Source organism: Tarenaya hassleriana, unplaced genomic scaffold, assembly GCF_000463585.1.
Source record: "Tarenaya hassleriana unplaced genomic scaffold, ASM46358v1 Cleome3, whole genome shotgun sequence".
In the NCBI taxonomy this organism is placed as follows: domain Eukaryota; kingdom Viridiplantae; phylum Streptophyta; class Magnoliopsida; order Brassicales; family Cleomaceae; genus Tarenaya; species Tarenaya hassleriana.
In genome coordinates this window covers 7,467,565-7,481,012 of record NW_010966177.1, presented here as the reverse complement: position 1 = coordinate 7,481,012, position 13,448 = coordinate 7,467,565, and the positions used below count along the sequence as shown (strand labels likewise).

Below are 13,448 nucleotides of genomic sequence, written 5' to 3'. Positions count from 1 at the left end.
AATGTCCAGACACTCCGCAGTAATGACAGTCACCCTTATCGGGCTTAGGCTTGGGCGTAGAGGCAACCATTGCCTTTTTCGCCGCATTCTTTTTGGCACCCGAAATCTCTATTTTAGATATACAAGTCATAGGCAGTCTCTAGCAAGACACTATGACTACCTATCTCAAATAGAGTTTGTTCGTGATCTTACCAACGCCAGTGATGATTCCGTCTGATGATCCTTTTGTATCGTGATATCATATGTCGAACATAAGGCATGAACGAGCCACCTTATCTGATTCGGCTGCTTTCTCGTTCACTGAGTTCGACTGTCTGAAATAGACGACGTTCGTCTATAGTGCGGCCACACATTTCTACAGTCTCGCTCACACGAGGGGCCCATCGATATCTCTCTCTTTTACGAGAGGTACAAATCTCGTCTTGACTATCTACAATCCAACACATGATTCGTTTCGTACCTGATACACGCCTTTATAGTCCTCCTATTACGCAGGACGTTTGACGTATTCAAAGTACGCAACTCCTCATGTTGGATTTGTAGATATCTCAGGTCTTAGGATCCAATCATAGAACAGCCATATGAGATTCAATTCATGACGCTAGTCCATGTGACAATCTCATACGGGTCAATCCAGTATTCCGTTCTCCAACGAATACCTATGATTGTGATCGTATCCAATACCTATGATCATCTATATGATCATCAATCACAGATCATATTAGTCTTAGTATATCATTATTCCCATGATGATACATGACTAGGGAGTTTAGTATTGTTCATAACAATACATAGATTTCATAACATATCAAGTATGCACAATACGTAATGAATCAAACATTCATCCATAAACTCATAGAAAGTGTCAATACATCAAATGTATCTATAAATAAAGCTCGGAAAACAGTATATCATAGAGCACTAAACCAACAATAATTCCTCAGCCCGACCATCATTCTTTTTCTTTCGGTTTCTTGACAAGTTTTTGATGGATTGTGTCTGTTTTCAGTTGTTTAAGTTCCTCCCAAAACTATCTCCGAGAATTTCCAACATATTCAGGTTGATGAAGCATCATTAGTGAAAGTCTCTTTTTCCTCATTTGGCATTGGTTTTTTTCCGCCATTGATGCCGGCTTGGAGCTCTGTACTCTTTACATCACACAGTCATTCTTCAGATTTCTGGCATATAGATACATCAGAAACCAAGGGTTTCTTGTAAAAGAATATGGTGAGACCATACACTCATATTTCTACATCGTTTGTTTCATTGTTGATGGATTCTATCTAGCAGTGTTGTGAAAACGAAACTCATGACAATGAAAGTTGTGAAAGCTGTGGTAGATATATATATAACCAAATTTGGTTAGTTTAAACCGTGAAATCGAGTGTAAAGCGTATTTTTTGTCCTCAATTCGAACCTGAAATTTAGAGAGATAGCATATAATCCAAATCACATGCATGGTTCTTGATCCGATAATTAGTTTCTATCTTGATTCATGATATCGATTACTCCGATATATATATATATATATATATATATATATATATATAGCAAATGATATTCAATAAATTTGGTAAGTTATTGTGGCTTGAAGTTCACTGGCATTATATAAGATTCACCAAAAATGGCAGACATTCAAAATTTTATGATGGCCATGTGTTGTATATTGTAAATCTCATACATCATATTTTCTCTGTGATTATATATACACACATATATGTTCAGATTTCTAATAGGAAAAAAACACAATGATGTATAAGATTGATTCTGAAAAATATTACATGTTGTCTATCATATATATCTATATATATATATATATATATATATATATTTGTTTGCTCAAACTCCCAAGCATTTTTTTCTTTTGTTTATTTTTGTCTTTATTGACTCAAAACCCTTTTCCTTTGGACCAAAAAGAGATCTTAAAGGATGCATGAAAGAAAAACGCATATATTGTGGTGTATTATTTTTTTTTTTATAATATTTGGTCCAGCTATTGTGGTGTATTATTATGCATCACTTATCTATGTATATATAAAATGACGTCTGTATGTACTAATAATATGTAAATTCTAATATTTATAAAAATGTTAATAGTATAATAACTTCACAATATCTGTGATTTTGTGTCTGTTTCAATTAGATTAATTTCAGAAAAGTTTTAGGACAGATTTATTTGATGAAGTTACTAAAAAAATCTAATCATTGATGTGATTAAAAACAAACATGGAAAGGAAAACGTGGTCAAAGCTGGATTGTTCGGACTGACAAAAAGCCCAAAAGCAGACAAACAATTAATGTCAGAGATTGCAAACTTGGAAATGCTTCCTTTTTTTCCTCAGTTTTGCAATTTTGCATACAGAAACAATTTTGTTTTCTAGCGAGATGGTCGTACAATTTTTTAAAAAAATATTTTTTTATTAAATTTAGGGAAAATAAATGTGCCAAAAAACTATACTAATTTTTAATTGTACAAAAAAGTTACATAGAAATTCAAATTATTCTAAATTCTATTACGAAATTACCAAATTAATCGCAATCTTCTACCCCACTATTAATTTCGTGATTGAATTTGGAATGATTTGGATTCATATGTAGTTTTTTGTAAAATTAAAAATTGGGGTATTTAATTTTAATATTTATATACTAACGGATGTCCACGTGCTTAAAAAAAAGAATGATGCTGTTGTATCAAATTACGTACCTTTTTTATTTGAAAACAAAGGCAAAAAATATTATTAAATTGCCATATAAACTATTTCGGGGTTAACAACACCCACAAAATATTTTTTTATTTGAAAACAAAGGCAAAAAATATGATTTATTAATTTTTTTGAATTTATGTTTATGTATGAGTACATGATTCCAAATTTAAATACATTTGTTGAATCTTGTGTTTGTTAAAATTTATAAAAGAAATCAAGATATTAAGAAAACTTTTGTGTGACATCAAAAAAAAATTGAGATTTTATTTAGAGAAGAGCATAGTTATTTTTGAGGAATGTCTGAGTCTGACATCCCTTCCATTAAAAGCCATCCCTTTGCAGCCTTTGACCAAATCATAGCTCTTTGTCTTCTTTTATTCCTAGAACTCCAATCTCAAAACAAAATAATATATATATATATATATATACATACATATATATTAAATAATTCTTTAGCTCATTCAACAATATAAAAGATCATCTGATAACTAGGATGGTGATTTTGGTTATTAATGGAATAATAGAATTGATGCGAATCGAATAATATATACTGTAATCGAATAGTTATAATTTCTCTAAACTCCAAAATCAAATTGAATCGGTTAAAAAAATAACTGAAAAAATCGATAACTTTTTTTAAAAAAGATTTTTTTAAAATAAAAAAATCAAATTCTAACTGAACCGAATTTTATATAAAATTGAATGGTTATAGTTTTTTATAACCAAAATAACTGAATCCGAATATAATTGAACCGAATTCGAAAAAGCCGAACTCATGATAACCATTATGGTATATAACATATGAATTATTTTGGGGAGGGTCCGTCATCCATGTAATCTAAAGAAAGGGTAAATAAGCATGAAAATAATAAGAAAGAAATATATAAATATATTATGGAAGGCCATTCGTCAACACAGCTCATCTTCATCCGCCAAGATCGGATCCATCTTCTTCTCCACCACCACCTTCCATTTTCCTCCTCTCCCATTTCATTCCCAAGAAAAAAAAATAACCGAAACCCACCATTAAAAAAAAACCTTTTTTTTGTTTTTTGTTTTTCCATTCCCTTCCTGCAAAATCATTCAAAATGGGAAACGTGACGTCGAGCGTGGCGGCGAAGTTCGCCTTCTTTCCGCCGGAGCCGGCGACGTACGAGGTGGGGAAAGACGACGCCGGAAAACCAGTTTTCGCCGGAGTGACGTCAGACAAGAACATGGACGTTCGTATTGTCGACACGAAAGCCGGGAACAAGGTTGTCGCCACGTTCTGGAAACACCCGTTTGCCCGATTCACGTTGCTATATTCCCATGGCAATGCTGCAGATTTAGGGCAGATGGTCGAGCTCTTCCTCGAGCTCCGAGCTCATCTTCGCGTCAATATCATGAGGTGTATATATATATATATATATTCACATATTTATCTCCTGAGGTTTCTGTTCATACATATATATACCGAAAGGCAATATATAGGAGATGAATCGTTTCTTCGAGAATCATTCAAGATTGCCATTTAACATATCTATTCAGATTCAATGCAACTTCATCATCTCCTTCCTTTTGGTTGCAGCTACGATTATTCTGGTTATGGAGCTTCTACAGGAAAGGTAATGGGATTGGAACCCTAATGATCATGTCGTTTATCATATGATGATGATGATGATGATATTTGATGAATGAAATGATCTCTTTTCTCATTTTTTTCGTTCGTTCTTGACGATGGATGCGTAGCCATCAGAAAGCAACACGTATTACGACATCGAGGCCGTGTACAGTTGCTTGAGAAGCGAGTACAACATCAAGCAGGAAGAGCTGATCCTGTACGGACAATCTGTAGGGAGCGGTCCCACGTTGCATCTGGCTTCGAGGCTGAAGAGACTGAGAGGGGTCGTTCTTCACAGCGCCATTCTCTCCGGCATAAGAGTCCTTTACAACGTCAGAGTGACACTCTGGTTCGACATTTTCAAAGTGAAGTGAAGCTCTCTTCTCATGTCTGAAAACTCCATATCCCAGCTTTTGCGGTTAAGTCTTTGACACTTTACTGACGAGGAAGTTTTCCAATGTCGTTTGCAGAACATTGACAAGATCCGCCATGTCAGCTGCCCAGTTCTTGTCATTCATGTAAGTAACCTCCATCTTCTTCGTCAACCCTTCATGAGATTTTGACAGGAGAAGATGATGATGATGATGATGATGATGATGATGATGATGGCGATGGCATGCAGGGAACAAAGGACGAGATTGTTGACTTGTCACATGGGAAACGATTATGGGAGCTGGCGAAGGAGAAGTACGATCCATTGTGGGTGAAGAACGGAGGCCATTGTAACCTAGAAACCTATCCAGAATACATCAAGCACTTGCGGAAGTTCATAAACGCGATGGAGAAGCTCTCCCTCACGAATCCACAGCCCAAAGAACTGACAAATGAGCCAAGCATTACTGAGAACAAGCACCATAAGTGCCTAAGATTCAAGAAGAGATAGCTGCTTTCAAGCCACTGTTAGATTCCCGCCATGAATACCCGTTTTGGAGTTAACACAGACAGAGGATCATGCTTGTGGGCTTTTAGGACAGCTAGCTTTGAACTGGATGGTGATCTCTTTGTATAAAAGATGTAATGTAGTGTTATGGCTTCTGGGGAAGTTTTGTAAACTCATCATTACTTGTAGGAGAAGCAACATAGAAAGAACTTCAATCTGCCATTTGACCTGTTCATTCACAGAGCCACAGAAGAAGTGGCAGAAGCCCTCCAAAACCCTAACCTCCATTTTCTCTCATCTCTGAAGCTGAGAAGCTGAAACGTTGTTTATACCTTGGAAACTGTAACGTATAAAACAAGAAACTACCAATCTTTACACGAAATTAAGACGTACTTTTAGCTGTACTTGTACGGTTCGTTAGTTGATTAATTCATGATTTATTAGATTATATATGTCAAAATTAAACAACAAATGAATAAAATCTTTCCAAAATGTGGTCATCCCACCAGAGAATGGTGGTCATCATCATCAGACATGAACTCAAAACCAAACTTAACAGACGTCACAATGCAAATGCCTCCCCTCTACGACTTCAGAATACGACCTCTGCATATTGTACTTGTGTGTATATATATATATGGATGTAGATGTAGTCTTTCATTGCTTGATCCGCCATTAACGACCTCTCAGTTCCTTTGTTTAGTTTCCTCAGTCAATCTCCACAAGCTGAGGCCTTCTCTCCGCAGCTTTCTTGCGTATGAAGATTCCCCATCTCAACGCAGCTTTCAGCTTCAGCCATCCAACCACCGCCTTTCCCGAGCCTCTACCTCGTTCTCTTCCATATGTGTTATCAACCCGGTGGCCTTCACATGGGACTGAATACCCATAACAAGACTCATCTGTATGTCCAAACCCACCTGGTGATGTTCCAATTGTGTTCATACCGATGCCAAATGTCCTGAGCAGCCTCTGCATATCGTCACTCTCGAGCATCTCTGAGCTCCTCAGCCTGATTTCCTCAGCGAAATTTTCTTCAAAACCTTGCCCGGATCTCGCCCTGCACCAATCTCCTGCATTATATGAACCTGAACTTGCAGAATTCGCCATTGGCGTATAGTCCTGCACGTTGCAGGGTAATTCGGGTAATTGATTGCTGGTTAGTGGCACAAAGGGATACTCTACTGTCTGAAAGACTGATGTGTAGTTATTCTCGGTCTGATGAGATTGCAGAGTTTGTCTGTTATGGTTATGAAGCTGCGGATTCTGAGTAGCTCGGGCAGCAGCAATTGTTGGCTCTGGTAAGCTTTTCGTTTCCTTCTTAGTCGTCGGTAAGTAGTTCAGGACGTTACCGTCATATTCTACCACTTTCTGCCAGTTCTCATAGGCCGTCTTGACCAAAATGTCTGCAGATATCTGTATTCAAATTTGGCAAACAAACAGCGATACAATCGAAATTATTTAACCGGGGTAAAGTTTTAATCTTTGTAGATGATGACTGCAGATTTTGAAGTAAATGAGGAAACTTTCTGCAGAAAAAGGTCTCACCTTTTGATCATGGTTGAGAGATTCCAGAGATAGGAACTGCCCGTTGGAGATTAAGCCTCGGAATTCGTAGATATGATTGAAAACGATGCCCGTGCTGTGTGTATTGTCTGTATAATATACGTAAAGCTTGCCTCCCAATACACACGTCTTTGCGTGCTCAACTGTATTCTCCCACATTCTATTCGACATTCCGCTCCCAAGTATCTGCAACCCCCAAAAGATCCGAGACCAAGTTTGTATCGGCATGTCTTTTACAGTAATTAACGGATCAGTAATCGGCAGAATCGAAGAAAAATGCTTACAGTTCTTAATCTCTGTGGATCTTTCACGAGGAGTCGGAGGAAATCTTCCACTGTTGCAATATTTGCTTTCAACAGCTTTTTGTGCAGAGCTCCGTCTTTCGCTATTCTATCCAATCTCCAGACTTCGTCATGTAAAGCTGGCGGGTAATGTTTCTTATACACTGCAAAGCATTTCCATGGCGAATGAAAAAGTTTCAGAAAACTGAGACCGAGAAGCTCAGTGAATGCAATCCAAAGTTTAAATCTTACATTCTCCTCTATGATCTTTCACAGCAAAAGGCTCTGTTTTAGCTTCACGGATATGAACACCATCACAATACCCAGGTGCAACTTTAACACCGAGTCTGAACTTTCTGCTCCTAATCCAGCTCGAGTTATCGGTGAAGGTAAGTTCTCCGAGAGTTCCGACACCTTCCTTAAGCATCAGTAGCGTGTCACCTGTCAAGATCGGGTGTTTCCCTTCGCGTTCTTTCACTTCGAATCTCTCAAAGTGCTCTCTCGTCCAATCTTCATCGTTCTCATCATTGAAGTCTCCCTCCAGCACGACAACATTCAGCCTAGCCGATGATTCTTCCCCTGTTTGTACCACGTTTCCCGTGTTTGCATCTATCAGAACAACGTGAATGGCCGAGCCTTGTTCTCCCTCGACTTTCCCACCCGTGAACAAGTGAGGAGGCATCCGGGTCCTGAATAAAAGCCGCAGATTTCTTCCATCTGGGCCTTGAATCTTCTTCGGTTCTGGAGACCTGAGAACTCATCGTTAAACCCGAGAACTCAAAGAACACTTACACATCATGGAGCCAATTCAAGCTAAAGGGTATAACCAGAAAGATACCTCGAGGTTAATTTCGCACTCCCCAACCTTGATAAGGCCCGTTCCACTTCTTCGCTGACCTGTTTGTTCATCCACACCACAAAGATACAACTCAGCCAGTAACTCAAGCATTGATCTAACCAGGAATACTATTATTTATCGACGATGGAGCAAAAACAGACTACCAACTCACAATTCTTCGAAACAATGGCTCCAAAGATGAGCATAGCCTCTGAAGACTATCTACCTTGACAGCTTCCACAATGACACTGTATACAGGAGTTTCATACAACGTTTGAGCAAATTTAACAAACTCAAAAGGGTAATCAAGAATATCGAAAAACCAAAACTTGAACAATATAAGCTTTTCTGGCTCTCCACTACCGAACGGGTCGACAAGAAAAAGTCTCTGCTCCAACGAAGTTCAGAATCAAAGTCCATGACAACTGTGCTTAGGATTCGTTTCCACTGAGAAAGTGAATTTACAACTCTGTTCTGTACTATAAAACTGGGTTTGAATGTTACAATAACCCAAAGACAAGAGACTGTAATGTATCCAAACTGATGAGATGCTTCTATCTTCAGACTTCAGTTCGTGAAGTAGCAGATGAAAAAGATTGATTCTGACAGAGCCAAGAGACTGCAACGAAGACAATACAGAATCTATATATCCTCGAAGGAACTTATGAAAGAAGAAGTTACCTTGCCAAAGCTGGCAATTTCTGTCTCTTTGATTCTGGTAAGTTGTCTGTATCCTCTTGACCGCATCCATAGCCTCTCTTGTTCATGGAACTTTCCATTTAAAGGAAATTTTTCGATCTATGCGACCAGAGATTCGAATTTATTACACTTCCAATATTACAAAACCGCACAACAAGCCCACCCAGGAAGCTTCAGAGAAGAAGTTGAACACAGAAAAGCACAAAAGCTCAGATTATTAGAACCAAAGCCTCAAATGCCGTTTCTGGACGAATCCCATTAAAAAAGTCTGCAACTTTTACACAACCCACATGGATCTGCAGAAGAACCTGAACCAAGATCTATTCTTTAATTGTAGATCTGAAACTTACAATAAAAAACTCCTACGAATCCTGTCCCAAGGAGCAATAGAATATTGCAAACAAAGAGTATTTTAATAGGTGACATTATCAGGGCTTTATAATGCAAGACAAAGAGCACAGCTGTGTGTGTTCATGCATGAACATTGAAAATCCAAAACCGCGTGATATCAGATGCTTACCATATGCTTGCTGCATTAGTCAACCCCTGTCTTTTGACTTACCCCAAGTTTTTGTCTCTTCTTCAATTCTCTGTCCCTCTCTCTATCAAATATTCTCGCTCCTCTCCCAAGTCTTCGCAAGCCTTTACAAGTAACAAGACAGAGTCCACATGACTCTGCTGTCTGCTCCCACACATGCTTAGACAGAGCTTTGTATAGCTTACATCAAATAACTGCCGCAATCAGATCCTCTTGGATTCATATTAGATGTAGAAATGGCATGTAAACATAAGAAAAAACCGAGCTTTGGGTGTTCTTGAAGCTTTTACTGCACCATGATCCGAGGCATCAAGCTGTGTTCACTTCAACAATGATCATGGTGGATCATTCATTACATAATCACAGGAATATGATGGGCGGCGTTAAACGATGGCCAGGAGACTATAAAGAAGAGAAATTGGCAACCATCTCGTTCAATGAGGGAGGAAGCAAGTATAACTGGTGATAACTGTGACAAAATATAGTCAAATACAAAGCCAAACCATTATAACTACATCTCCAAACCAAGGGCAAAACAAAACTACATATGTGAAGTGGGAGAGAGGAGAGGACTTTGCCTTGAAAATGAAGCAATTCCCGTGCTTGCGCGAGTAAATGCTAGAGAGAGATTTTGGTTTTTCCAATGAAAAGCTCTTCATGACAGACCAAGAAGTGTGTTAACCATGTAATATTGTTATTCACCTTCCCAACCCAATTGCCTAGCTCTCTGCTCCCACATAGAAGTGATCTTCTTCTCTTTGCGTAATGATATTTCAGCTCTCTCCCTCGCTGTTTCACATGTTTCTGTCGCAGTATTGCACTTCTCGGCCTCCTTTTGGTATTGAGAAGCCACCCTTCTGGCTTCCGCAAGTGTGACATTCATATGGCGGCTATGCTCATCAGCTACCGATTCTTGCAGCTTCAGCTCTTCTGTCAGAAGGTCCACAAACTGTTTCTCCATCTCCTGCTTGAGATCCGGATCATCACTTCCACAGTCTATCACAATTTAAGTCGGTATCAACGTTATTGTCTCACAAGAGGAGGAAATACATCTTGACATGATAACACTAAATAAACAAATATATGTTACCCACATGCATAATGATATGATTCGGAAAGGACGCCTCTAATTGAGAAGATCAGACAGGGTTATACAACAGAAAGATGGTTCTGCATCATGTTTATCTAGGGACAGAAAGGGCCGTTTGTTCTGCTTCAAGTTTCGGGTTTTTCATATAGTTCCGATAGGATTAGAGACTCGAAAACATCAATCAACCCCAAAAAAAGACTCAGGAGGGTCACTGAATAAGTCAGCAAAAGCAATAAGACCATCTCAGATGCACAGAGCCAATCTTCCATTTAACTTAACACACCAGAATCAAAAGGCTCATCACTAACCCCGAGTGTATCACGCCGAAATAACTAAGAACACCAACCACAATTTTAAGAGGCCAGAGAACTTCAAATGGAGGAGTATCAACAAAGATCCTTAAACAAAGTCAAGCTGAGATGAGATCTAACCTGAAACAGAGAGATTTGCAAGCCCTGCAAGGGAACACAAAAGCAAGAAAAAGCAACTTATTAGCGTCAAGTTTACAGTCAGTCACTGAAGGCAAAAGGTAATCCAAGTTCACAGACAACAAAAGATCAAGCTTAGAACAAAGATCCACCACTTAGAGCAGAAACATTAGACGCTTTGGAGAAAGATCCAAAATTTCAGGAAAATCTAAGGTCCATACATATCAATCTGGAGAAAAGGGCACCTAGAATTCCGATCCCTACTCCAAAATCGAACTTAATTGTGCAATAAAAACTTTAATCGAACATGTATTCAACGACCCAGTAACAAAAAAAAACCTAGATAAAACCAGAGACAGAGACAAGATGGGAATCGTACCGGGAGCAATCTGGAGGAGAGACAAAGGAGGAGGACAATTGCAGACACATGGAGGACAAACAGAGCTTCTACGGGGGGATCCAGAGAAACCCTTATTGAATTTCCAATAAAGAGCAGGACCACACACAGCTAAAGCCGAGACCACCGCGAAGACCACCAGACACCATCTCATGCAGTCTCCCGACCGCCGCGCCATCGATGAGGTGAAGGAAGCTTTTATATCGAATAGTTCAATCGATCGATCAAGCGAAATAGCAATGGCGGATAACGGAAATGGAGAAGAAGCATGAAACTGCAAAGTGTCGGAGAAGATGCAAGTATGATTCCGAATCAGAAGGGGCCATACGCGGAAAAGGGGGATGAAAAAGGACAGATAAACGACGTCGTTTGTTATGGTTTGGTCTTTTCTCTATTTGCAAGTTTTACCCTTTGATTTCCGTAATAATTTGGAAATGGTACTCTACTTTCATTTGCTTTCCGTTATACATATTAAACCTCTAATGCGTGTAAATCAAATCCACATTTGTTCTACTTTTTTCTTTGTATCCCTAAAAGTAATATGCAAGTAAATTTAATTATTAATACTCAATAATATTTTATAAAATAAAATTAAAATGTGAGAGACATGAATAATTAGTAAAAAGTTTTACCAAAAAAAAAGAATTAGTAAAAAAAACTATGCATTGTGAAAACGCGGCAGATGGTACGGAACGGATCAACCCACGAAACCATCAGGCTTTTACGGACTAAGCAATAGAGTCCATCCCAGGCCCATTCCTTAGAAGTACGACTTTAGGCCCAAGTTAACGGTTTTCAATTGTTTATTTACACAGCGTTTAACGCCGTTCCCGTCAATCCAAGTAAATCGTTACCTCCGTTAATAGGAATTGGCCTTGACATAACAAAACGACAAATTAACATCAATACGACGGATTAACTTCAAAAATGTCTTTATTTTGCTACATCGACATCGACTGTAGTGCATGCCCCTGGAAAAACATAAAAGATAACATCTTCAAATACTATCTTTATAATTGTATTTTTTCCATAATATCCACCTACGTTAGCGCAGAAAATTTAATGGAGAGAGAGTAAAGAATAGTTTTCGGTTTTCTACGAAAAAATTAAAATATTTTAATATTTTAAAATTTTTCCCATTATAAAAAATTAAATTTTTTGCTGGGCATTTTAAAAAATTTCGATATGTCTAGTGTGACCAATATGACAAATATGATCGTGTGATTAGATGTTAATATTAAGTTATGTGACCTATGTGATCAGTGCGACACGTGTGATCAATATGACCAATGTGATCAGAATTAAAAATTTGAACGGTGTGACTAGTGTGACCTTATGACTAGTGTGATTTGTGTGACCATAATAAATTTTGAACGGTGTGACCACTATGATCAGAATAAATTTTGAACGGTGTGACCAGTGTGACTAGTGTGATCTATGTGATCAGAATAAATTTTGAATGGTATGACCAGTGTGACGTACCTTTGTTTCATTGACAATATGTTATCTTATCACTCCGAAAATCCATTTGGGATTAGAGATGCATTTTTGCACATTTTTGGACAATTTTGCTCTGCAAAATATCTTATTTTCATCAAATACCATACGATTCACTTTAAATTCATAAAACTCAAACAAAAAAAAAACAGAAAGTTCATGCATCGAACAAATCTCATTTATTAATAAACTTACCTTCCATTCTTGTTATTTGTTTTGTCTTCGGCCGAATCGCGAAGGAAATATGAAGTCATCGACGAAGTTCAATGGAAAAACTATTTCTATTGTTTTTCTGTGTATAGAAATGAGATGAGAGTTGAAAAAAATGAAGAATTGAGAAAGAGAGAAGAGTTGAGAAAATGAAGAGTTAAGAATGAGACAAGGAGTTAAAAAATTCTAAAAAAGAGAGAATAATTCAAAATGACTAAATTAGTGGGGGAGAGTGAAAAATATTTTAATATTGATTTGTATTCTGTCATGTTACTTGTAAAAGGGATAATTGTTACGGTACGAAAATTCGCATACGCATTTCCGTACCGTAACCGTCTGAGAGTCCGCATCCGCAGTCATTCGAGATCGAGGGGAAGCTCGTCCGTGATCGTCCGACACTGAGCGTGCCGAGAAAATGCGGGTCAAAGTATGGGAGGACCGTCTAAGCCTTGTCCGGATCCGTCCAGAGTTGTCCAGACCGTTCCGGAAGCTTCCAGACACGCGTACAGTGGCCAGGCCCGGGAATGATCGAGAGCGTGCGGAAGAGTTCCAAAAACTTCGGGAGACTCCGCCAGACCGTCCGCAAGAGTTCGGACGAGAGTGGCCGAGAGAGTTCGAGAGAATTCCGGACCACCGACATAAAGGCGCCGACCTTAGGAAATATCTGGATGGGACACGTGGCGCAATCTTGACCGCCCATCCGGCTTAATCTGAACCGTCCG

General features: G+C 38.5%; 3 protein-coding genes across 3 annotated transcripts; 1 reads left to right on the top strand and 2 right to left on the bottom strand.

The window, feature by feature from the left end:
* The first annotated feature begins 3,618 nt into the window (after positions 1-3,618).
* LOC104819914 (protein ABHD17C-like) lies at positions 3,619-5,400 on the top strand. The gene is made up of 5 exons (XM_010550210.1): positions 3,619-4,092; positions 4,273-4,309; positions 4,434-4,670; positions 4,776-4,823; positions 4,928-5,400. Exons 1-5 carry the CDS (start codon positions 3,794-3,796, stop codon positions 5,186-5,188), a joined length of 882 nt encoding a protein of 293 aa, XP_010548512.1. The 5' UTR covers positions 3,619-3,793; the 3' UTR covers positions 5,189-5,400.
* A 221-nt stretch (positions 5,401-5,621) lies between these two features.
* LOC104819913 (calmodulin-binding protein 60 E) lies at positions 5,622-9,420 on the bottom strand. Its single transcript, XM_010550209.1, has 8 exons — positions 9,087-9,420; positions 8,549-8,874; positions 8,040-8,115; positions 7,868-7,926; positions 7,282-7,778; positions 7,033-7,193; positions 6,731-6,934; positions 5,622-6,598 (listed from the first exon to the last, which is right to left on the bottom strand). The coding sequence occupies exons 2-8, from the start codon at positions 8,644-8,646 to the stop codon at positions 5,894-5,896; spliced, it is 1,800 nt and encodes a 599-aa protein (XP_010548511.1). The 5' UTR covers positions 8,647-8,874; positions 9,087-9,420; the 3' UTR covers positions 5,622-5,893.
* Positions 9,421-9,542: 122 nt separating this feature from the next.
* On the bottom strand, positions 9,543-11,339 carry LOC104819912. The gene is made up of 3 exons (XM_010550207.1): positions 11,002-11,339; positions 10,626-10,649; positions 9,543-10,100 (listed from the first exon to the last, which is right to left on the bottom strand). Exons 1-3 carry the CDS (start codon positions 11,195-11,197, stop codon positions 9,799-9,801), a joined length of 522 nt encoding a protein of 173 aa, XP_010548509.1. The 5' UTR covers positions 11,198-11,339; the 3' UTR covers positions 9,543-9,798.
* Positions 11,340-13,448: the final 2,109 nt, after the last annotated feature.